Below are 26647 nucleotides of genomic sequence, written 5' to 3'. Positions count from 1 at the left end.
AGACCTGTTCCTTGCTCACCTAACTCCTCCCCTTGCCCCTTGCCCATTGACTGAGATAAGTAATATATTGATTTTGAAATGATCATTAGTATTTTCAATTCCAATCATGGCCTTGTCTCCTCCTATCCCTATAATCCTCTCCAACCCCACACCCTTCCGTTCCCTCTAACTCTGGATTCATGAATATTCTTGGTCTTAATCACTTCATCATTGGTGACTTTGTCTTCAAGCACTTAGACCCTAAATACTTGAATTCCCTCCGGACGTGTCTCCCTATATCAATAAGTAAACCCTACCTCTCGGTCTAAGTTGCAGGTCACATAACCTCCTACATCCTTATGTGGCTTCATGTCATGTCTTCCATTTTGCTCCCGCGAAGCATCCTGGAACATTTTGTTCCATTAAAGACGTTATGTGAATGCAAGTTGTTGTTGCCAAAGTTGGAACTTTGTTAATTGAGGGGTTTGGGACCTTAAACCTAACGAAGGGGCCTCTACAAACCTTTAATGGGACAATAATAGGGAGGAGATACCCTTGTGGTATTATTGCTGGACTGTTAACACAGAGACTCAGATTATATTCTGGGTCCTGGGTTCAAATCCTGCCACAGCAGTTTGTGGAATTTGAATTCAATAAAAACCTGAAATTAAAAATCTCATAATGACTGTGAATCCATTGTCAGAAAAAAAATATATCTGGTTCACTAATGTCCTTCAAGGAAGGAAACTGCCATCTTTATCTGGTCTGGCCTACACTTGCTCAGACCCACAGCAATGTGGTTGACTCCGAACTGCCTTCTGGATAATCAGTGTTGGTTTGCCCAGTGACACCCTCATCCTGTGAATGCACTAAAACATGAGGCCTATCTCATATGGACCCTTCAGCAGTGAGGAAATTATCAAAGATGAATATTTTCAGAGAATTCACTGTGGAAGGTGACGTAACTCCACAGAGGCCAATATCCTGTCACCGAATTACCCTTTATTTATATGTGGAGAGCGTTGACACTGATCCAGCTCACTCAGAGCCAGCTCTGTCTGACAATCCTGTATCTATCTGTCAGCTAACTCACCTAACCCAGCCATCCCTGGATACTATGGACAATTTAGCATGGCTAACCCACCTAACCTACATATCCCTGGATACTATTGACAATTTAGCATGGCTAACCCACCTAACCTACATATCCTTGGATACTATTGACAATTTAGCATGGCTAACCCACCTAACCTGATTGGACTGGGTTAACAGCCCCAGTCAGGGAACTCAGATTCCATGAGGTCCACCTGGCTGACCTTGTTTATAATCACTATAAAAGACAAGAGGGGATGGAGTGGTCCCCTGACCCCTACCGGCTTTGTGATTGGTGCCCTTCCAGCTGCCTGATTTCCCCCTGACTCTTGGTGGGGGGGGGTGATGGCGGTGGGGTGTAACCTTTGGGTTTTACCAATTGCCAATGGAAGCAAGATCAGTGCCAGCAATAAGACCTGGTGATGTAGGCCTCGGGATCCTTAATTCTTTCGATTAAGGAACCTGCATTTCCAAAAAGGCCTGGTTAATGGCTGACCAAAACCCCCAATTCCTGGTGATGGCGCAATCTGTTGGCATACATTTATCAATCCCAAGGTAGAGTATGGAACTAGACACTCCTAGTTGTCTCGATAATGGGTTTATTTACAGTATGCAAGAGGCTGCATACAAATATCATTTTCCTATCAATAATCAGACTCTGCTTGTGTTCCTTTAAGTTATTCAGTTAGGCTAAATGAAAATGTCACAGCCCTTTAAAGTCACTGTAGTTTGCTGAGGAGGGTATTATCACTGGACTGTTAATCCAGAGACCCAGGTAATGTTCCAGGGACCTGGGTTTGAATCCTGCCATGGCAGATGGTGGAGTTTGAATTCAATAAATATTGGGAATTAAGAGTCAAATGATGACCGTGGATCCATTATCGGGGAAAAACCCATCTGGATCACTAACGTTCTTGAGGGAAGGAAACTGCCATCCTGACCTGGTCTGGCCTACATGTGACTCCAGACCCACAGCAAAGGGGTTGACTCTTAACTGCCCCCTGGTTAATAGTAGTTGTCCCTTCAGTATCTCCTTATACTCTTTGAATAATCAAATTAAACCAAAATACAGTCAGATTTAAAGATAACCGCTCCAGGAGTCCTGTGAGACAGTCAAAATCTGAAAGAGAACTTCCAAATTGTAGGTAAACATGAGATTTGGGAACTAACAAGGCAATCCACTCTCTGCAGTTCCCATCGGGAGTGGAAATAGACTCTCTTTGTACTATTTTGACTAAACGCATCAAATTAAATTACATAAACAAGTGGCAACCCATTAGAAAGCCCCTGACCCTAAAAGAAAATTCCAAAAGGAAATTAAAAATTGGAAAAACGGACTGATTATGAATGACAGTCCCTACAGTGCCCACTTGTTGTGAGTGGGAAGTCTTTCTTTATACAATTCGGGGAAAAAAAATTATTCTTCACTCAAAACGTGTAAAATTCTTGACCACAGAAGATATTCACAAGAAAGTTATAGAATCCTGACAGTGTGGAAACAGGCCATTCGGCCCAGCAAGTCCACACCAATCCTCCAAGCTCACCCCTCCCACCCCCCCATAATTTTATCTCTGCACTTCCCATGGCTAACCAACCTAGCCTGCACAATTTAGTACGGCCAATCCATGAAGGAACGGGAGCACCCAGAGAAAGCCCACACGGACACGGGGAGAACATACAAACTCCACACAGACAGTTGCCTGAGGCTGGATTCAAACTTGGGTCCCTGGTGTTGTGAGGCAGCAGTGCGAACCACTGAGCCAACTTTTGATTTAAAAGTCATCATGTGGAGAGAAAATGGGAGTATGACATTGAGATAAAGGACCATATTGAAAGGCAGTGCAATCTTTAAAGGCTAAAAGGCTGAACCTACTCCTGCTACTGGTTGTTCCTAAGAAAATAAGCAATTAAACTACATCAATCAAAATTAACATTCCCTTTAAAGGACACTGCAATTAAAGCAAAAACCTCAATAAAACTTAAATATTCCCGTCAAAATATAGCTTTGTGAAAAGGTTTCTCACTCTATGCTCTGCCCATCGTCAGCAGGAGTCTCTCTTTATAAGGGCTTTTAATCTTTAATTCAGCAATATCTTTATTTGCTTCAATCATAAAAATAACATAATATTAACAGCATTTACCCTAGCCCAGGATCAAGCCCCATCTGCTCTAGAGGTGTGTAATAACATCTCTGAACAAGTTGATTAGAAAAATAGGTGAAATAAAAATTAAAGGATAAATATGGGGGCCCTGTTGCGGTGCGGTGGTATTGTCCCTATTTCTGGACTAGGTGGCCTGGGTTCAAGTCCCACCTGCTCCTGGAGTGTAAAAACATCGCTGAGCGGGTTGATCAGGAAATAGGAGGAAGTGAGAACTGGAAATCAGAGTTTTAAGACTCTTCTTCTGCTCAAATTCTTCTGCTCCTCAAATGCTGCCTGACCAGCTGCGCTTTTCCAGCACCACACTCTTCGACTCTCATTCAGAAAATAGGTTAAACATTTTAAAAAAGATAAAGGAAAATTAACAACACTGACAGTTCACTTTAAGTTCACAATATTCCCAATTCTTCCTGCAGTGCTCATTTCTCTTCCGTTTATATTTTCTCCCTTTCTTGTACCTCCTGCCTCTTGTTACTTTGGTCCCGGCAGCACCTGACCACCTTCCCATTGGGTCCTGGGGAAGAGACCCAAACCGTGGAGGAGTCCGTCAAGAAACTGAAGGCCCTGGACAGCAAAGGAAGGATCTGGACCCAGGAAATGCTGCTGCAGGTCAACAGCTCGGCCATCAGCCTGGTGGACATTGAATCCAAGGTAAGCCATGAGTTGTCATAGTTCCTGGGACATGGGCTTCATCAGCCTGTCCCTGATTGTCATGGACAAGGTAACGGGCTGGTGAACCACTCCCTTCAGTACAACTGAATGGCCATGGGTGGGTAAAGTCTAAAACATAAGAACCAAGAGCAGGAGAAGGCCATTCAGCCCCTCACGCTTGCTCTGCCATCCATGGCTGATTTCATCTCCACTTTCCTGCCCACTCTCCCTATCTATTCAACCAGTTACTAATTAACAATCTGTCTGTCTTCTCCTTAAATGTATGATGCAGAGGTGTTGGACTGGGGTGAACAAGTTGAAACTCACACAACACCAGCATATAGTCCAACAGGCTATTTGGAAGCACTAGCTTTCAGTCCGTCAGGTAGCTAGTGGAGCTTGGTCATAGGACCCAGAATTTATAGTGAAAGATCAAAGTGTCATACAATTGTTGTGATGTATTGAATAAACTGAGATTGCTTTAATCACTTCGAATGGAGATGCAGGTTTTGATTTATTAATAAATCCCAGAACCTCTTTCAAGTCGAGATAACTAATTCAGTGTTCTGACATCCACCACACTCTGAGGAAGTGAATTCCACAGATTCACCCCCCCTCTTTGAGAGAAGCAGTCCCTCCGTGCTTCTGTTTGAAAGTAGCCACATGTTGAGGCTGACTGAGTGAAGGACATCATTGAATGAGAGAGGCCTTTTACGTCAGGCCTGTAGTTGCGTGGTTACCATTGCTAGTCTGAGCTGTTCCCTCCAGGTTTTGCTTTGATTAACTGCCTTGTGATTCTCAAGCTGTGGTACTGGGGCTTGAACTTACACCTTTGGAGCGTTAGGCCAGGCTCTGGTTACTAGCCCATCAGTATAACCATGACACGACCATACGGTCACTGGCGCTGCCTAGAGATTGTCCCAGACAGAGGTTCACAGACTGTGGGGTCACGGTGGGACCGCAGGATGTGTGACTGGGGTGGTGCAGTCTGAGGCTGAAAATGAGGACTCTGGAGTGAAGACTCAGATTTGACCAGCTGTGAGGTCCCTTTCAGTAGGCGTGTCTGTTTGGTGAATGGACACAGTGCAATCCCATGGGCAGTGACACAATTGGGGCCTGCTCTCTGAACCCTCTCCCCCTCTCCCCATTCTCTCTCTCACACACACACACACACAGAGCCCTGGGAGCTGGACCCAGTGTGGAAACGTCATTCTAACGTATCCATTCACTACAATCCCAGAGTGTGTGTGTGTGTGGCTGGGGGAGCGGGGGGGTGGGGGGGAAATGGTGGAGGTCTGTGTTTGAGTGGGCAGCGGGTTCAAACAGCAAGAGATACTGACGGGCAAGTCCAGAATGTGCTGGTGGGTCAGGCAGCGTCCATGGAGAGAGAGAGAAACACAAGAGCTAACATTTCAAGCCCTGTGACCAGTTCTGAAGAAGGGCTCAAGGTGGTAACTGTGTTTCTCTCTCTCTGCTGCCAGACCCGCTGAGTTTCTCCAGCACTTTCTGTCTGTGTTTTGTTTCAGATGTCCGTTGTTTTTTGCTTTAAGCTAAGAGACTATATTAGCAGGCTCTGAGCAGCAAGCAGTTTGGGGAGCAGAGGGTGAGCGAGAGCACGGTTCAGAATTAAAGAGATGGGCCAAATGGACTCTCCTATCTCCATGCCGGCTGGCGAATTGTCCTCTGATTTGACACTTTTCCCACTCAGGATGAACTGGAGACTTACCCACTGGATGCGGTCAAACACTGTGACTCGCTGCTGGACAAGTGGAGGTTTGACTCAATCCTCATCCTCATTTGCCAGGAAGCTCACCAGGCGAATCCCGAAATCCACTTCTTCCAGTGCTCCGAGGTTGGGGTGAGTATGGGAGCTAAGGCAGGGAAAACAGTGGCCTCATTTCTCTCCAACTCCCTCATGATTCAGAGGTGGGCCCCTTCAATGGGGGCACTCGGGTACAACTCACACCCATCGCCCTGGCTGCAGTCACCATCATTAATGTACCGCTCTGTGTTTGATTATGTCTGCCCTGTTGACTGACCTACGCCCACCGGTCTCGATTGGTTAAGCCTGGGTGTGCACCCAGAGCAAAGTCAACATGCCCTGGAGACAGCTGGAAACCAGGGCTAAGCATTGAGCAGACATTTTAAAGCCTTGCGCATAAAGATAAAAATTAACTGGATTTGAACCCGGTGCTTTCAGCATCAAGCCAGTCCTCACCGCCCATCCATATCCCCGGAATTACTGCGGAAACTTGCACAGGCGTGGTAGCCTGGTGCTATGCAGAGTGAGATTCCTGCATTCACTCCCTCACACACCTGAGCAGGAATCTCTCACTGCCTGCCACTTGTGTGTGCCATAGTTGGGGAGCGGAGGGGGTTGTGCAATGTGCAATCTGTCCAGCCAGCCTCAGGAACACACCTTTCTGGACCATAACCTGGTCCTTCTGCCTCAAAGGCAGGGACACAGCCCACGGCACTACAGGGCCTTGCTCTTTCCCCAGAGTTCTGCGAATCCTTGTCTTCAATTGTCTACCCGTTGAAGAAGACAGATCACCAGCACCTGGGATGGACGATAAATGATGGTCACTCATCAACACCCACATCCAAAAATTAATCATTGAATATACATGTTTCTGCTCTATCTGGCTGAGCATTGTAGATCATTGACGCCATGAAAGCCCTCCTCTGACTCTGTGCCAACTATCTGAAACCTCTGCCCATGGGTTACCGACCCTCCCTCCAATGGAAATATATTCTTAACCACTGAAAGGCGCAGAAAAATCCAACACAAGATGTATATTACAGCCCTCAGAGTTAGTATATACACCCTGCTCACACCCTGCGGACAGCCGATGGTCGAATCTGAGGCACAGACCCCGCATACTATCTCAGGCACACGGAAATGTGAGCGCAATAATTAGGAGCAGGAGGAGGCCATTCAACCCTTCTAGCCTACTCTGACGTTTACAGAGTCACGCAGCACGGAAACAGACGCTTCGGTCCAACCAGTCCGAACATAATCCCAAACTAAACTGGTCGAACCTGCCTGCGCTTGGCTCATATCCCTCCAAACATTTCCTGTTCATGTTCTCATTCAAACGTATTTTAAAGGTAACTGCAATTGCACCCACTACTTCCTCAGGAAATAGTTCATTCCACACCCAAACCACTCTGTGTTAAAAAAAGAAATAGCCCCTCCTGTCCTTTTTATAACATTTTCCTCTCAGCTTAAAGACACACTCCCTGGTCTTGAAATCCCCCACCATAGGGAAAAGACATCTGCCATTCACCTTATCCATGCCCCTCATGATTTTATAACCCTCCATAAGGTTATCCCTCTATCTCCTACACTCCAGTCAAAAAAGGTCCCAGCCCATCCAGCCTTTCCTGATAACTCAAACCCTCCAGTCCCAGAAATTATATTATATTATGATTCTACTTTCCTGCCCACCCCTGATAACCTTTCAAACACCCTCTTTGCCAGTCAATGTCTGCTTTAACAATATTCAAAGACTCTACTTCCAACATCTCTTTGGGGGAAAAAAGTCCCGAAATCCTCACGACCCTCTTGGGGAAAATAATTGTCCTTCTCTTTTATTTTAAAGGGGTGCCCCACATATTGAGAAACAGTGACCCCGAATCTCCCACTTTCCACATCCATCCTGTGCAGACCCCCTCAGGTTCCTCTATCCTTTCATGGGAGGTGGGTTTGACTGGGTCAGCCATCATTGTCCAGAGAGCAGTTGGGATTCCACCACATTGCTGGAGTCACGTGCAGACCCGATTTCCTTCCCTAACCGATGTCAGTAAAACAAGGGCTTTTTTTTGGAAATAACAGTGGTCACCAAGAGTCAAACATTTAATTCCAGATTTTAATGAATTCAAATTTCATTATCTGACGGGACAGGATTTGAACCTAAATCTCCAGAAAAATTAGACAGGGGCTCTGCTTTAGGGATGTGACCGTTACATGATATCTCTCCTCAGCCTGTTTCAATCAAATCACCTCTTAGAATCTCGACAGTGTGGAAAGAGGCCATTCAGCCTATCGGATCTGTACTGTCTCTCGGAGCATCTCATCCAGACCCCATCAACCCCATCCCCATAACCTTGCATTTTACCACGGCTAATCCGACTAACCTGCAACTCTGGGTCAATCTGGCTTTATGGGCGGCACGGTGGCTCAGTGGTTAGCACTGCTACCTCACGGCGCCAAGAACCTGGGTTCGATTCCTGCCTCGGGTGACTGTTTGTGTGGGGTTTGGACATTCTCCCCGTGTCTGCGTGGGTTTCCCCTGCATGCCCTAGTTTCCTCCCACAATTCAAAGATGTTCATGTTAGGATGAACTGGCCATGCTAAATTGCCCACAGTGTTAGATGCCTTAGTCAGCGGTAAGTATAGGGTGGGGGAATGGGGTGGGTGGGTTGCTCTTTGGAGGGTCACTGCAGACTTGTTGGCCTGTTTCCATACTGTAGGGAATCTTACCTTAATCCATCTAAGTAGGGCAGCCATCTTAGATGAAGAGAAGGACAATTCTTTTTTCCCAAGAGGGTCATGATGTCTATTTCCCCAAAGAGATGTTGGAAGCAGAGTTTTGGGATATTTTTAAGGCAGAGATATGAATTCTCAATTGGCAAAGGGTGGTGTGCGTGTGTGTGTGTGTGTGTGTGTGTGTGTGTGGGGCGGGGGGGGGAGGGTAGTGGGGGAGGGGGTGTCTAGCTTGGCCAATCCACCCTAACCTGCCCACCTCTGGACTGTGGGAGGAAACTGGAGCACCCAGAGGAAGTCCGCACAGACACGGGGAGAACATGCAAACTCCACACAACTGGTGGAATCAAACCGTGGCCCCATGAGGTAGCACTGCTAGCCACTGAGACCCTGTGCTGCCCTTAGTCTCTGAGCTCCAATGGGAGCTGGAAATGTGTTGCTGAAAAAGCGCAGCAGGTCAGGCAGCATCCAAGGAACAGGAGAATTTTCCTGAGGAAGGGCTTGTGCCTGAAACGTCAAATCTCCTATTCCTTGGATGCTGCCTGACCTGCTGCGCTTTTCCAGCAACACATTTTCAGCTCTGATCTCCAGCATCTGCAGTCCTCACTTTCTCCTCGAGCTCCAATGGGAACCAGCGATATGCCTAGTCTATCTAACTTTTCTTCATAAGATAGCCCACCCATTCCAGGAAACCTTCTCTGAACTGCTTCCAACACAGTTACACCCGCTCTTTAGTAAGGAGAAGTGTACTGCACACAGTAATCCAATTGTTCCTCCTCACTGTAGAGATAAAACTAAGGCCACCACCAGGCATGCAGTCTCCAATCGAGAGAACACGCAGCATATTTGGAAACTAACATGCAATGTGTACAGTGGCAGAGAGGAACAAGTTGTTCCCTTATCCCTTGCACTGTAGAAGCAGTCAGTGTAGAATTATGACAGAGATAAAATTACTATTGTTTACCGTAGTTGAAGCCAGCGGCTCAGTGACCAGCCTGAGTGGCTGACTCGGTATTAACTTGGCGTTATCTCACTCTATTTGATTTCTGCAGGCTGACCTGATTAAGAGCGATATCAACAGCGCGATCACAGACCTGCAGGGTGGCGGCAGGAGGGAGAGACCAAATGCTCTCAGGTGAGTGGCTGGGAGGAGGGAGAGAGTCAAACACACAACTGGGCTTTGTCAGCCTCAGTGTCTCAAGTGGCTAACACCTCACCCACGTTTGTGCACTGAGGACCATTGTCACGTTCCCCCGGCTGACCTCCCACTTAGAGCACCCTGGGAACTTGGCTATGTCTGGAAGCCAATTGCCTCCACTAGTCCCAACCACCCATAGTGCCCTGGGTTGACTGATTAACATCGGCAATATCTTGAACTTTGCCATTGTCTTTCCAAGTCCCTCCATGACCTGAGTGTCTCTTCCTCTCTCTCTCTCTTTCTCTCTATTTCTCTCTCTCTCTCTCTGTAACCTCCTCCAGCCCTACGACCCTCCTGAGTGTGTGGGAGACCGAGCCATGAGGAGCAGGTGGAGATGTTTCAGTTTGAGTGGGCAAACTGAGCTTAGCAGATGAATTATAATGTGGATAAATGTGAGGTTACCCACTTTGGGAGCAAGAAAGCAGATTATCATCAGAACGACGATAGATTGGGGAAGGAGGGAGGTGCAACAAGACCTGAGTGTCCTTGTACATCAATCGCTGAAGGTGAGCAATGCAGGAGCAGTAGGTGGTGAAGTGAACAAATGGTACATCAGCAGGAGAGGATTCGAGTACAGGAAAAAGGATGTCTTGCTGCATTTATACAGGGCCTTGGTGAGACTGCTCTTGGAGTCTTGTGTGCAGTTTCAGTCTCTTTATCTGAGGAAGGATGTCCTGATAATGGAGGGAGAGCAGCCAAAGATTTCTCAGACTGATCCCTGAGACAGCGACACTGACGCATGGAGAGAGACTGAATGAGTTCGGGTGATATTTATTAGAACTTGGAAAATGAAGGGTATCTCATAAAGTGTATAAAATTCTAACAGGACTAGACATGGTAAATGTAGTCAGGATGTTCCTGATGACCAGGGAGTGCAGAGTCAAGACTCACACTCTAAGGATATGGGGATAGACCATTTAGGACTGAGATGTCTTCTCCCAGACAGCAAGGAGTCTGTGGAATTGTCTGCCACAGAAAACAGTTGGGGTCAAAACATCAAGTGTTTTCAAGAAGGACTGTGGGAGGAAACCGGAGCACCCGGAGGAAACCCACGCAGACACCGGGAGAATGTGCAAACTCCATACAGACAGTAACCCCAGGGGGGGAATCAAACCCGGGAGAGATAGACACATATTGTTAGTACCGGAGGGATCAAAGAGTACGGGCAGAAAGTGCGAACAGGTGTCTGAGTTGAATGGTCAGCCACGATGCGATTGAATGGTGGAGCAGGCTTGATGGGCCGAATGGCCTCCTCCTATTTTCTACGTTTCTCCAATTCTGGCCTCTCGAGTGTCACTGATGTTGACCTCTCCACCTGATGATGACTGTGCCTTCCGCTACCTTGACGCTAAGCTCCATGATTAACCCCTCTGCCTCCTTTTCTCTGGAATCCATAGCTTTGACCAAATATTTACTTCGGTTTACTTCCACACCATGACATCAAGCTTCATTTGATAACACCCTTGTGGATCGCTTTGGGAAGTTCTGTTAGGCTACACTGTACAAATGTTCTCAAGGTGGAAGTGGGTACTGAAGATGCTGGAGTTTATAGTCAAGATCGGAGTGGTGCTGGAAAAGCACAGCATGTCATGCAGCATCCGAGGAGCAGGATAATCGACATTTCGGGCAAAAGCCCTTCATCGGAATGGCTTGATGAAGGGCTTTTGCCCGAAATGTTGATTTTCCTGCTCCTCGGATGCTGCCTGACCTGCTGTGCTTTTCCAGCGACACTCTAATCTTGACAAAATGTTCTCAGTTCTGGGACATGTTCAGTCTGTGGCTTGTGTTCAGAGGAGGGCGGGGAGTGGGGACTCCAACAAGGGGTAAGCGTTTTTCCAGGTGATTTGCAGTTCCTTTGGGTCAGAAGAAAGGAACGCTATTAGCCAGAGCTCCCAGCAATGATCCCTGCCCATCGCCATGGTTGGAACTGCTCTTCGGAGATAGAGAGTTCACTCACAGGCACATCTCGAGTCAACACATAACTGTGGGCTCCCATCAAATGCAACATACTGGCAGGTATGACACAGCCACAAGTGAATCAGAGCTTTTGAAAGGCTCTGCTTTTAGCGAAGAAGGTTAAGGGGTAATCTGATTGATTTCAAAAAACCATGGGACATTCTGACAAAGGAAATGTAAAGCAAGTGTTCCAGAGAGATTAGCAACCAACTTTTTAAAAACTCATCCATGGGATGAGGGCACCATTTGCTAGGCCAGCATTTATTGCCCAACCCTAATTGCCTTTCAAGAGAATCACAGAATCCCTACAGTGTGGAAACAGGCTCTTTGGCCCAACGAGTCCACACCGACCCTCCAAAGAGTATCCCACCCCCACCCATTCTCCTACCCTATTCCTCTATATTTACCCCTGACTAATGCACCAAACCTACACACCCCTAAACACTACAGGCAATTTAGCATGGCCAATTCACCTGACCTGCACACCTTTGGACTGTGGGAGGAAACCGGAGCACCCGGAGGAAACCCACGCAGACACAGGGAGAACGTGCAAACTCCACACAGACAGGTGCCCGAGGGGGGGAATCAAACCCGGGAGAGGTGTAAGAAAACTGGGAAAGGAATTTTAAATGAAAGTAAGTAGGAATAAGCAGGAATGGCACTCTGAGAGTAATAATGGGTCACATCCCTGCTTACTGAGCATTGACTGAGGAACTTGATGAAAGGAGCACATGGATTTTTTTTCATGGATGAGACGGAAGGTGTTACAGGATGGGCCAGCATTTATTGTCCATCTCTAATTATCCAGAGGGCAGTTTAACAATCAACCACATTGCATACTCACAGGGGAATTTGCACACACAGGGGAACATACACACACAAGGGGAGGTATACACACACAGGGGGAGGTATACACACACAAGGGGAGGTATACACACACAAGGGGAGCTATACACACACAGGGGGAGGTATACACACACAGGGGGAGGTATACACACACAAGGGGAGGTATACACACACAGGGGGAGGTATACACACACAAGGGGAGCTATACACACACAGGGGGAGGTATACACACACAGGGGGAGGTATACACACACAGGGGGAGGTATACACACACAAGGGGGAGGTATACACACACAAGGGGAGGTATACACACACAGGGGGAGGTATACACACACAAGGGGGAGGTATACACACACAGGGGGAGGTATACACACACAGGGGGAGGTATACACACAAATGTGGAGTCACATGGAGACCTGGGCAGAGAAGGATGGCAGTTTCCAGATGGGTTTTTCTGGCAATCAGGAACAGTTTCAAGGTCATTAAACTCTTAATTGTGGATTTTCATTGGCCTCAATGTCCACCATCTCCCCTGGCAGGATTGGAACCTGGGGCCTCAAACCAATACCTGGGTTTCTGGGTTAGCCATGAGGTTGAAGAGAATTGGTGAGAAAGGAACAGGGGTAGAATTATGAGGATCCTTTTCAAACACCGATCGGTTACGCTGGCCTGGAACATGCTGCTGGACAGGGGATGGAGGCAAACTGAATCGCGAGACTCCAAAATCAATTTGAAAACTATTTGAAGAGTTGAAAGATGCAGGACTGTTGGGGAATGGGAGTAACTGGATTTTGTTTTCGAAGAATTGACATTGTGGGCCTGGTGTTGTGTATCTGAGTATATGATCGATTCACAGTGTTCCTTTCTTTTAGATTCAACCAGGAGAAAATGAATGAGCAAAGCACATCGCCACCTTCCCCACCCATAATCAGGGCCCCCCAAGCACCAGCATTCTACAACCCCATGAGCACAGGGCACAGGGCAGTGCCATCATCTCCAACAAAAGCAGCCACACCGCCAATGGCCAGTGCAGGTGAGGAAAAAACTCAAAATTTTTCCCTTTTGTTTATTCCAACGATGCCCTGATCAGCCTCTATCTGAATGCATCTGCTTGGATCGGAACTCGCACCAAGTCCGGCCATTTTAAAATTCTCGTTCCTGTTTCTGTTGTCTCTGTAACATCTCGACCTAAAATCCCTACCAGGCCATCCATGATTCCCCCAGCTACTAGCCTCCCCCCGACCCCCGACTACACAATCAATGGTTGACCCATCAGGTTTTCAGAGATGAGAGTGTGGCGCTGGAAAAGCACAGCAGGTCAGGAAGCATCCAAGGAGCAGGAGAGTCGACGTTTCGGGCAAAAGCCCTTCATCCCGATAAAGAGCTTTTTGCCCGTATCGTCGATTCTCCTGCCCCTCGACCTGCTGCGCTTTTCCAGCACCAAACTCTCAACTCTGATCTCCAGCATCTGCAGTCCTCATCAAGTTTTCAGTTGATAGCCTTTCCAACTCTCTTCATAGAATCCCGACCATGTGGAAGCAGGCCATTTGGCCCATCAAGTCCACACTGACGCTCCCAGAGAATCCCAGCCAGATCTATCCCATCACCATAATCCTGCATTTCCCATGGCTAACTCACCTAACCTGCACATCCCTGGATACTATGGAGCAACTTCCCATGGCCAATCCACCCTAACCTGCACATCTTTAAGCTGTGGGAGGAAACCGGAGCACCCAGACGAAACCCACGCAGACACGAGGTGAATGGGCAAACTCCGCACAGAGACAGTCACCCAAGGCTAGAATGGACAGGGTCCCTGGGGCAGTGAGGCAGCCGCGCTAACCACTGAGCCACTGTTCCATCCCGCCTCAGCTGTTCCTAAATCTTCCTGCTTAAGCCATTCCTTAAAGCCCAGTAGAACAGGGTCTCCTGTTCTCATACCCTCTCAAGAGGCTCCACCTTTTGTGTTGCAGTTCTCTGGTGTAGTGTCTGGGTGACAATGCCGCTGAGATCGATAGTTTTCTTGATGACACCTTTATTCATACCTACAGCATTACAAATGTCTGGCAAACCCTGACTGCCTCAGAAGTCTCTCCTTTTTTAATCTTTTCTTTCCATTTCAACATCCACCAGTACTCTTACACGCAACTGAACGTGCGTATTTTCCCCATCCCCACGGTATTTTCTTTCACCGATTAACCCCCATCAGTAAACCACCCGCTTCCTCCCACTGACTGGTTCACATGCAAATCCCGTTCTGGCAACTTACATCACCACATCGAGAGGGAGGTAGGGCGGAGGAGAGGGAGGGGGCTAAATGAAGGTGGAGTTGGAGGGGAAAGTCATGCACTCTACCCCCTGCAGTACCCACCTCTCTCCAAAGGCATCAGGGGCATTGCTGGATACCGTCCCAAGGATAACTGGGTACTCTGTAGCTGTGGAGAGGGGCATACAGCAGGCAGTCATGACCTCCTCCGCTGTCCGCTGCCAGGACCTGTTGTTAATAGCCAACCTGGGCCGGCCTGGGAGCAGACACATGAGGAGGTCAGTGTCTCTTTATATGTGCTCAAAGTACTTAATTAAACCAAGCCATAAACAGTATAACTTAACATATCATAAGCCTAAAGGTGCTATAAAAGTTCAAGTTAGGGTCCTCTTGTGATACAGTGTAGTGTCCTACCCTGGACCAGGGAGGCCTGTGTTTAAGTCCCACCTGCTGCAGATCTGTGTCATACCACTGCTGAACAGATTGATCAAGAAGAATAGGTTAAAGAAAAAAAAGTTCAAGGGAGGGTCCTCTTGTGGTAGAGTACCTACCCCTGGACTGAGAGGCCCAGGGTTCAGTCCCGTGGCTCTGGAGGTGTGTACAGGTATCCCCCACTATCTGAAAGTAGAGCGTTCCTGTGAAATCTTTGGTAAGCTGAAATGGAATAAAGCTAAGAAGTTTTCGAGGAGAAAGTGAGGACTGCAGATGCTGGCGGTCAGAGCTGAAAATGTGTTGCTGGAAAAGCACACCATCCAAAGAGCAGAAGAATCGACGTTTCGGGCATAAGCCCTTCTTCAGGAATGAGGAAAGTGGGTCCAGCAGGCTAAGATAAAAGGTAGGGAGGAGGGACTTGGGGGAGGGGCGTTGGAAATGCGATAGGTGAAAGGAGGTTAAGGTGAGGGTGATAGGCCGGAGTGGGGGTGGGCACAGAGAGGTCAGGAAGAAGATTGCAGGTTAGGAAGGCGGTGCTGAGTTCGAGGGATTTGACTGAGACAAGGTGGGGGGAGGGGAAATGAGGAAACTGGAGAAATCTGAGTTCATCCCTTGTGGTTGGAGGGTTCCTAGGCGGAAGATGAGGCTCTCTTCCTCCAGCCGTCGTGTTGCTATGGTCTGGCGATGGAGGAGTCCAAGGACCTGCATGTCCTTGGTGGAGTGGGAGGGGGAGTTGAAGTGTTGAGCCACTGGGTGGTTGGTCCGGGTGTCCCAGAGGTGTTCTCTGAAACGTTTTGCAAGTAGACGGCCTGTCTCCCCAATATAGAGGAGGCCACATCGGGTGTAGCAGATGCAGTAAATGATGTGTGTGGAGGTGCAGGTGAATTTGTGGTGGATATGGAAGGATCCCTTGGGGCCTTGGAGGGAAGTAAGGGAGGAGGTGTGGGTGAAGTGTTAACTTATACAGGAAAAAATTTGTCTTGTTTCGTAAAAGTGAAAATCCTCTTCGGATGTCCTTCATTTTGCGAAAACAGGTACCAATGTAGGTCTTTCGTAGAAACAAAGTAGTGTGAAGCCAATTTGAACTTTCAAAAAGTGTGGGTTAGCTGTAATATCAACTCTGAACAGGTTGGTTAGGAAAATATTTTCAATTAAAAGTATGTCCAAGCTAGGGCCCTCTTGTGATACAGTGGTAGTGTCCATGTCTTGGATGGGGGAAGCCTGGGTTCAAGTCACACCTACTCCAGAGGTGTGTAATAACAGATTGATAAGAAACAATAGTTCAAGTTCTTGGGTATTGAGACAGGAGACAGACCTGCAGAGAAGTAGCTTTTCAAGATAAAACACAAGCTTCTAAACTATAAATTTCTGGGTCACCGAAGTCAGACTTCTCCTGAGAAAGTTTGTGAGAAGATTTGTAGCTCGGGTGCTCGTTGTTGTGGTTCTGTTCACCCAACCAATATAAATGCTGGAGGCATCAGCACAGAAGTGCTCCACAGGAGGCTCCCAAGCACTGAAGATGTCACCCAGAAAGGGGACGAAACGTTTTCTCCTGAGAAGCTAATTGAGCATCAAGCGAGTCAATGATTCTCACTCAGCTGCAGAAGGGTCCGACCACCAGAGAAACAGTCCAGTCTGACCAATGTGTTTCCTGAGCTGAACATTGTCAAAGCTCAAGGTCATTTCCAATGTGCCTACCTTGCAATGTATGTCACTGCAGGGAGCTCATTAACTGTGTCACAGCCAAGAATATGTTTGGTTCCACAAGCCTGAAACTGGGTCGCAATCTGTGCATCGTCGGGAGCTCTGAGTAAAGTCAACTTGGAGAACACAACCGGAAATGAAGGACGAGGATGAGTCAGGTGGCAGGCAGCTGGGGAAATGCAAGGTAGAGATGGAAAGAAGGAAGGTGTGTGAGAGTGATTGAAATAACTAGGGAGACTGAATGAGGGCAAGGAAAAGTCAAATTGTGAGAAGATTCTGAATGTGAGAGAGAACGAGGAATTCAGAGGAAATGGTGATGTGATAAAGTGAAAGGTTTATAGACAGCACAAGGGGCAAAAAGATTAAATTGATGGAGGGAGAAAGGGAGAGCAAGAGGGAGTGAGACAGAAAGCAAGAAGAAGACTGACCATACTGATGAGTTTGATGAAAAGCTCTGCCCAGCCAATCCGAATCCAGACCCGACCCAGACCCAGTTGAGTCCGGGCTTGAGTTCTGCATAAAACCTGCTCCAGTCCCAATCCAATTTGAATCCAGTCCTGACTCTATCTCACCCTCATCCTGACTGCATTCCCAACTCCATTCCCAACAGTATCACATCCTCATCCTGACAACATGGAGACTCAATGGTTAGCACTGCTGCCTCTCAGCGTTAGGGACCCAGGTTTGATTCCAACCTCAGGTCACTGTCTGTGTAGATTTTGCCTATTAGAGTCCGAGAGGTGTATGGTACGACAATAAACCCTTCAGTCCATGCCCACCAGTTATCTGAATCTAATCCAGTCTCATTTGCCAGCATTTGGCCCATATCCCTCATATATCCATCTGGAAGCCTTTTAAATGCTGTAATTTTACCAACCTCCACCACTTCCTCTGGCAGCTCATTCCATACACGCACCACCCTCTGTGTGAAAATGTCACCCCTTAGGTCCCTTTTAAATCTTTCCCTCTCACCTTGCACCTTTGCCCTTCAGTCTTGACTCCCCACCCTCGGGAAGACTTTGGCTGCTCACAGTATCCGTGATTTTATAAACTTCTATAAGGGCACCTCTCAGCCTCCAATGCTCCAGGAAATACAATCCCACCATATCCATAAGACCATAAGACATCAGAGCAGAAATTAGGCCATTCAGCCCATCGAGTCTGCTTCGCCATTCAATCATGGTTGATAAGTTTTTCAACCTCATTCTCCCACTTTCTCCCCGTAACCCTTGATGCTCAAGAACCTATCTATCTCAGTCTTAAATACACTCAATGACCTGATCTCCACAACCTTCTGTGGCAATGAATCCCATAAAATCACCACAGTCTGGCTGAAGAAGTTTCTCCTTATCTCTGTTCAAAAAGGTCTTCCCTTTAGTGTAAAGGCTGTGCCCTCGGGTTCTAGTCTCTCCTACCAATGGAAACATCTTCCCAACATCGACTCTGTCCAGGCCATTCAGTATTCTGTATTCTTCAATTCAATTACCTCCCCGCGCCCCCCCCCCCCCTTCCCGCCATCCTTTGGGACAGCACGGTGGTTCAGTGGTTAGCACTACTACCTCACAGCACCAGGGATTTGGGTTCGATTCCAGCCTCGAGCGACTGTCTGTGTGGAGTTTTCATATTCTCCCCGTGTCTGCGTGGGTTTCCTCCCACAGTCCAAAGATGTGCAGCCCAGGTGAATTGGCCATGCTAAATTGCCCATCGTGTGAGGTGCATGAGTCAGAGGAAAATGGGTCTAGGTGGGTTACTCTTTGGAGGGTTGGTGTGGACTTGTTGGGCCGAAGGGCCTGTTCCCCACTATAAGCTCCATTAAGTATAGACCCAGAATCCTCAAACGTTCCTCATTCGGCCTCCTCATGTCTGCATGGAGTTTCCTCTGGGTGCTCCAGTTGCCTCCCACAGTCCAAAGAATGTGCAGGATGGGTGGATTGGCCATGCTAAATTACCCATAGTGCCCAAGGATGTATAGACTAGGAGGATTAGCCATGGGAAATGCAGGGTTATAGGGATAGAGTGAAGGGTGTATCTTGGTAGGAAGCCCTGCAGAGGATTGGTGCAGACTTGATGGGCCGAATGGCCTCTCTCTGCTCTGTAGCGAATGCTACGATTTATTAAACACCCTCTCTCTGCTTGTACGCTTTAATTAATCATTGGTATGTGTTGTCAATGTTCTGTATATATTGTAGAACTCAATGGGACAGGTGGAGTTCCACAAGACATTTCTGAACAGAGGACAGCTCGTGATGTGGTGAGTTAAGCTATTGACAGCTCAGGAGTTGGTGTCGTCAATATCCTGAACCCTACTCTATCCCAAAACGGTCAGATTTCATGTAGTTGTTGATTCACTGCGATATGCCCTGGGTTACTTCCCTGCCAGCAATACTAATTATTGCTATAAGAAGAATTATCTGAATAAGTACAGGTATCTCCCGCTGTCTGAAAGCAGTGTTCCTATGAGACCTGCAGTAAACCAAGATGGCGTTAAAGTGAAGATGCATTAATTTATTTGGGGGAAAAATTCAGCTTTATTTGTAAGACTGAAAATCCTGTTTCCGTTTGGAAAGGCAGGTACTAATGTAGGTCTTTTGTAAAAACAAAGTGGTGTAAAGAAAACTTTTGAAAAACTGGGGATACCGGTAAATATACTGAACATGAAACCCAGGCGTCCCCCAGGTGGGTGTAACCAAATCCCGCTACACTGTTTTGAACAAGCAATTTCTTTGGGATCTGCTCTGTATTTCCTTCAGACCAAGAGAATCCTGACCCTTGTTGTATGTACCACCTTCGCATTGCAACAGGGAAAGATTCTTCATTGGCTGTGAAGCATCCCGTGGATGGGAAAGGCTGTATATAAACGCAAGCACTTTCTTTCCTCACAAGGCAAAAGTCATGGGGGGGGGTGGAGGGGGTGCTTGCAGGGATCTTCTGAGACATACAAGTGAGGGGCCAGGGGGACAGGTGGGTTGGAGTACCTGTGGGAAGGGGGGGGTCAAAGGTCGCCCCGAAGGTTTGCGCATTAACTCAATGTCATCGCTGAGTCCCTTTCCGTGTCACTTCCTCTTCCAGGCGATTCTCAATCACACGTTCGATGATATCGAAGCCTTCATGGTGAGGCTGCAGAAGACGGCTGAAGCTTTCAAGATCCTGGACCAGAGGAAGAAGAGCAGAATGGGGAAGAAGCGAACTTCCAAAGAGAGTGGGGGTATGTAGGCTCCATCGGAATCCCTGAGGCTGCTCTCCCGGGCCTGGGCAATGACCACAGGAACCAATTCCCAACCAAGTCCACCTGGTGGCTTCACAATTGGTCACTATTCTGGATTCATGGGAGCAATCAACCAGCGAGCCCCAAACTTCTTTCTCTCTCTCCCTCTCTCTTTCTCTTTCTCTCTCACTTTCTCACTCTCTTTCTCTTTCTCACTCTTTCTCTCTTATACACACACACACACACACACACACACACACACACAATCTCTCTGTCACACAGCACAGCTGTGGGTGGGAGTGGGAGTATGTGGAGGAAATAAAGGGTAGTATGGCCATGCACTCCCAGTTGAGACAGGCCAGTGCAAAGAGGGAAGGCAGTTTAAAGATACGTCATTTTACCAAATGGTAGATGCAACAACCATATAATGCATTAAAATAACTGTGCTTAAACACAGGGAATGGTAAAGTCACCATAGTCATAGAGGTCTACAGCATGGAAACAGGCCCTTCGGCCCATCTTGTCCATGCCACCCAGTTTTCACAATTAATTTAGTGCCATTTGCCTGCATTTGGTCCATATCCCCCCACACCTATCCCATCCATATACCTGTCCAAATGTTGCTTAAATGACAAAATTGTACTCACCTCCACCACTACCTCTGGCAGCCCTGCTCCAGACACTCACCACCCTCTGTGTGAAAAAATTGCCCCCCCAAACGCTTGTTGTATTTCTCCCCTCTCATTCGGGTGAGACAACTAATGAGGCTCTAACCAAAGGGTAACCGGTCTCAGGGGGTCCTTGAGAAGGTGAGATCTTCATGATGCCCTCAGCAAGGGCAGAGATTGACCTCACACTGTGGGTGTCAGTCTGCAACATAAACCAGCCATCCAGCCAACTGAACTAACCAACCGCTCCCCACCCCCTATCAGTGCTGACAACTGACCGGTGTGTACCACCAAACTGGAGTTATATACTCAGGTCAATTTCCACAATTTCCAGCGGCTCTGACTCCTACCCAATGAGACCCATTAATCCAGTTGACTAATCAACACGGGTGGGTGGCATGGTGGCTCAGTGGTTAGTACTGCTGCCTTACAGCACCAGGGACCCAGGTTCAATTCCAGCCTCGGTTAACTGTCTGCGTGGAGTTTGCACGTTCTCCCCGTGTCTGTGTGGGTTTCCTCTGGGTGCTCCAGTTTCCTCCCACAGTCCAAAACTGTGCAGGTTAGAGTGGATTGATTACGGTTAAACTACTGGGTAACAGGGATAGGGTGAGTGTCTGGGTGGGATGTGGACCTGATGGACTGAATGGCATCTTTTCCAATGGGATAACTGTGGTTTTGTTATAGAAGAGTTTAATTCCCTATGGTCTGTGTTGGTACATTGAGGGAGGGCTGATAGGTACATGCAGTTTCTTTCCAAGTGACAGTAAGATGGTGGGACACCATTCCAATAGGAGACCAGACCTTTCATCACAGATCCCCCTTTTCCTTTCCAAATGACCCTCAGTGAGTCATAGGTATTTTCTTTTGCATTCCTTTATGGATGCAGTTTGGCCCAGCATTTATTGTCCATCCCTAATTGCCCAGAGGGCAATTAGGAGTCAGCCACATCGCTGTTGGTCTGGAGTCTCATGTCGGTCAGATCGGATAAGGATGGCAGATTTCTTCCCCTAAAGGATATTAGGGAAACAGATGAATTTTTTGTTTGATAAATGAGCTAGATTTTTATTCCAATTTTTTTAAAATTAAATTTAAATTTCAACCATTGGGCACAGTATGGTTTGAACCCATGTCCCTCAAGCGTTAGTTTGGTGTTTCTGGATTAGTGGCTTAGAGTCATAGAGTCACACTGCACGGAAACAAGCCCTTTCGTCCATCCAATGCATGCCGACTGGTCCCACCTGCCTACGCTTAGCTCCTATCCTTCCAAATCTTTCCTATTCATGTACCTGCCAAATGTCTATTAAACATTGTAAATGAACACTTATCTATCACTTCCTTAGGAAGTTCATTCCATACAGAAACCACTCTGTAAAGAAAAATTGCCTCTCAAGTCTTTTTTAAATCTTTCTCCTCTCATCTTAAAAAATCACCCCCCCAGTCTTGAAATCCCCCACCCCAGGGAAAAGACACCTGCCATTCACCTTATCCATCCCCCTCATGATTTTATAAACCTCTATAAGGTCATCTCTCAACCTCCTACGCTCGAGAGAAAAAGAATTCCCAGCCTATCCAGTCTCTCCTTATAACTCAAACCTTCCATTCCTGGCAAAATCCTGGTAAATCTCTCCTAAAGCCTTCTCGGCTTAACAATGTCTTTGCTGTAATAGGGTGACCAGAACTGCACACAATACTCAGAAGACTGGATGGAGATATGAATAGGAAAGGGTTTAGAGGGATATGGGCCAATTGTTGCAGGGATGGTGCAGGAGGGAGGGTTTTGGATTCTTGGATAATTGGAGCTCTTTCTGGGGGAAGGTGGGACCTCTACAAACAGGATGGTCTTCACCTGAACCAGAGGGGTACTAATATCCTGGGGAGGAAATTTGCTAATGCTCTTCAGGGAAGTCAAAACTAAGGCAGCAGGGGGATGGGAATCTGAACTTGAGTTCCAGTGTACAGGAGGTTGGGGGTAGTGAGGTCAGGGATAGGTTTACAAGGTCATGAGGGGGCACCAGCAATCAGGATGTTGGTTTGAAACGTGTGTACTTCAACGCCAGGAGCATCTGGAATAAGGTGGGCGAACTTGCAGCATGGGTTGGTACCTGGGATTTCGATGTTGTGGCCACTTCAGAGACATGGCTAGAGGAGGGACAGGAATAGTTGTTGCAGATTCCGGGATTTAGATGTTTCAGCAAGAACAGAGAAGATGGTAAAGGAGTGGGGGTGGGGTGGGGATGGGAGCTATGGTGTGTCATTGTTAATCAGGGGTAATATTACAGCAGCTGAGAGAACGTTTGAGGATTCATCCACTGAGGTAGTTTGGGTTGAGGTTAGAAACAGGAAAGGAGAGGTCACCCTGCTGGCCTCCAAATATGTCTAGGGATGTAGAGGAAAGAATGGAAAAGATGATTCTCGATCTGAGTGAGAGTAACAGTGTAGTTGTCATGGGGGACTTTAACTTAAGACCATAAGACATAGGCAAGGAAGTAAGGCCATTTGGCCCATCGAGTCCACAATGGCTGATGGGCGTTTCAACACCACTTACCCGCACTCTCCCTGTCTCCCTTAATTCCTTGCGAGATTAAGAATGTATCAATCTGAACTTTATCAACCTAAATTCCCCAGTGTTGACTGGGAATACTATAGTTCAAGTAGTTTAGATGGGTCAGTTTTTGTTGAATGTGTGCAGGAGGGTTTTCTGACACAGTATGTAGACAGGCCAACAAGAGGCGATGCCATATTGGATTTGGTACTGGGGAATGAACCCAGCCAGTTGTTAGATTTGGAAGTAGGTGAGCACTTTGGCAATAGTGACCATAATTTAGTTATGTTTACAATAGCAATGGGCAGGGATAGGGTATGGACTGCAGGGAAAGAGGGAAAACTGGGGGGAAAGGCAATATTTAGGATGCATAGGATGGGGAAAGAAACTGCAGGGGATGGACACACTTCAAGATTATTCAACAAACAGATACTGTGGTTCCTTGATAAATATATATCTATCAGGCATGGAGGTAGTTGTTGAGAGAGGGAGCCATAGTTGAAGTTGAAGCTCTTGTCAAGAGAAAGAAGGAGGTTCATGTGCGGATGAGGCATGAAGGCTCAGTCAGAGGGCTTGAGAGTTATAATTTTAGCCAAAACAAGATCGAAAGAGAGGGCTGAGAAAAGCCAGAGGGGACATGAGAAGTTGATGTTGGATAGGATCAAGGAATACTCTAAGACCTTCTATAAGTATGTCAGGAATAAAAGAATGACTAGAGTAAGATTAGGGCCAATCAAAGACAGTCGTGGGAGGTTGTGTGTGATCTGAGGACACAAGGGAAACACTTAATGAATACGTTTCGTTAGTATTCACATTGGAAAAGGGCAATGTTAGTGAGAATATGAAAATACAGGCGACAAGTTTAGATTGAGGTTGACAAGGAGGAGCTTTTAGCAATTTTGGAAGATCTGAAAATAGATAAGACCCTAGGGCCAGATAGGATTTATTTTCAGATTCTCTAGGAAGCCAGGGAGGAGATTGCAGAGCCTTTGGCTTCGATCTTTATGTCATCATTGTCCACAGGAGTAGTGCCAGAAGACTGGAGGATTGTAAATGTTGTTCCCTTGATTAAGAAGGGGGAATCAGGACAACCCTGATAATTATAGGCCAGTGAGCCTTATTTCGGTTGTGGGTAAGGTGTTGGAAAAGGTTATAGGAAATAGGATTTATAATCATCTGAAAAGGAATAATTTGGTTAGGGATAGTCATGATGGGTTTGTGAAGGGTAGGTCATGCCTCACCAAACTTATTGAGTTCTTTGAGAAGGTGACAAAACAGGTGGATGAAGGTAAGGCGGTTGATGTGGTGTATATGGACTTCAGTAAGATATTTGATAAGGTTCCCCATGGTAGGCTATTGCACAAAATGCGGAATTTCGGAATTGAAGGTGACTTAACGGTTTGGATCATAAATTGGCTAGCTGAAAGAAGACACAGGGTGGTGGTTAATGGGAAATGTTCATCCTGGAGCTCAGTTACCAGCGGTGTGCTGCAGGGATCTGTTCTGGGGCCACTGTTGTTTGTCATTTTTATAAATGATCTGGATCTGGGCATAGAAGGATGGGTTAGTAAATTTTCAGATGACACTAAGGTAGGCAGAGTTGTGGATGTGCTTAAGGATGTTGTGGGTTACAGAGGGACATAGAAAAGATGCAGAGCTGGGCTGAGGAGTGGTAAACGGAGTTTAATGTGGAAAAATGTGAGATAGTTCACTTTGAAAGAAGTAACTGGAATGCAGAGTACTGGGCTAATAGTAAAATTCTTGACAGTGTGAAGGAACAGAGAGATCTCAGTGTCCAGGTGCATAAATCGCTGAATGCTGCCACCCAGGTTGGTAGGGTTGTTAAGAAGGCATATGGGAATGTTGGTGTTTATTGGCAGGGGATTGTGTTTCGGAGCACACGGGGTCATGCTTCAGCTGTACAAGACACTGGAAAGGCCGCACCTGCAGTATTGCATGCGGGTGGTAAAAACAATGACTGCAGATGCTGGAAACCAGATTCTGGATCATTGGTGCTGGAAGAGCACAGCAGTTCAGGCAGCATCCAAAGTGCAGCGAAATCGACGTTTCGGGCAAAAGCCCTTCAGTTCTGGTCACCGCAATTTAGGAAGGATGTGGAAGCTTTGGAAAGGATTCAGAGGAGATTTACTGGGATGTTGCCTGGTATGAAAGGAAGGTTTTATGAGGAAAGGCTGAGGGACTTGAGGCTGTTTTTGTTTGAGTGAAGTAAGAGGTCACTTAATCGAGACGTATAAGATAATCAGAGGGTTAGAGTGGGTGGACAGTGAGAGCCTTTTTCCTCAGATGGTGACGGCTAGCATGAGGGGCCGTAGCTTTAAGTTGAGGGGTGATAGATATAGGACAGATATTGGGGTGCTTTCTTTCCTCAGAGAGTAGTAGAGGCGTGGAACGGCCTGCCTGCAACAGTAGTAGACTCACTGACACTAACAGCATTTAAATGGGCATTGGACATACATATGGATAATAATGGAATGGTGTAGGTTAGATGGGCATCAGATTAATTTCACAGGTCAGCGCAACATCGAGGGCCAAAGGGCACTGCAATGTTCTATGTTCAATATTCTATGCTGGCAAATGGGACTAGATTAATTTAGGATATCTCGTTAGCATGGATGAGTTGGACCGAAGGGTCTGTTTCCATGCTGTAAATCTCTATGACTCTAAGAGGCCTCATCAATGTCCTGGTAAAAAATGAGGGCTGCAGATGCTGGAGATCAGAGCTGAAAATGTGTTGCTGGTTAAAGCACAGCAGGTTAGGCAGCATCCAAGGAATAGGAAATTCGACGTTTCGGGCATAAGCCCTTCCTGATGAAGGGCTTATGCCCGAAACGTCGAATTTCCTATTCCTTGGATGCTGCCTAACCTGCTGTGCTTTAACCAGCAACACATTTTCAGCTCATCAATGTCCTGTACAACCTCAATACAACCCCTTACCACTGCCTCTCTCTCCAACAATTGCACCTCCAACATCAGTAATACAATGGGGTGTCGGTCTGGATGGTTTTTGTGCTAATGTCATAGAATGAACTTGAACTGGAAGACCTGGTGATATAGTCTTTCATCTAAGACACTCAATAGGTGAGGCTTTCTGTGTTTTGTGTTTGTATTATATCCACAACAACGTCGATTTACACCTGAACCCAAATTCTGCTGTTGATTTCAGAGGGTCTCCTGACACTGAGAGCACGGCCCCCGACCCAGGAGGAATTTATCGATGTCTTTCAGAAGTACAAATACTCCTTTAGCCTGCTGGTAAGCAACTCTGCAGCTTGCAAAGTCCAAACTCTTTCAAAAGGGCTTGGCTTTATCAAATCTGGTTAGAGACAAAAAAAAATCTGCAGAAGCTGGAATCTGAAGCAGACAGGCAGGAGGCTGGAAGAACACAGCAAGCCAAGAGGTGGAGATATTTCGGGGGTAACCCTTCTTCATGAATTGGGAG

The 26647-nt window shown here is 47.0% G+C and overlaps 1 protein-coding gene across 2 annotated transcripts in view; it reads left to right on the top strand.

Annotated features, from left to right (window-relative positions):
- LOC132831264 (epidermal growth factor receptor kinase substrate 8-like protein 1) overlaps positions 1-26647 on the top strand; it is a 109623-nt gene that overhangs the window by 47555 nt on the left and 35421 nt on the right. For both annotated transcript variants that reach the window (XM_060849288.1, XM_060849289.1), the window contains 7 exons: positions 3720-3881; positions 5590-5739; positions 9423-9505; positions 13243-13403; positions 18962-19023; positions 19842-19977; positions 26372-26460. In XM_060849288.1, the coding sequence (XP_060705271.1) occupies positions 3720-3881; positions 5590-5739; positions 9423-9505; positions 13243-13403; positions 18962-19023; positions 19842-19977; positions 26372-26460 (843 nt within the window). The remainder of the gene's footprint in view (positions 1-3719; positions 3882-5589; positions 5740-9422; positions 9506-13242; positions 13404-18961; positions 19024-19841; positions 19978-26371; positions 26461-26647) is intronic.

The sequence above is a fragment of the Hemiscyllium ocellatum genome, chromosome 33 (genome assembly GCF_020745735.1).
Source record: "Hemiscyllium ocellatum isolate sHemOce1 chromosome 33, sHemOce1.pat.X.cur, whole genome shotgun sequence".
Lineage (NCBI taxonomy): Eukaryota > Metazoa > Chordata > Chondrichthyes > Orectolobiformes > Hemiscylliidae > Hemiscyllium > Hemiscyllium ocellatum.
The sequence above is the reverse complement of the archived record's forward strand: the minus strand, read 5'-3'. Positions and strand labels throughout refer to the sequence as shown.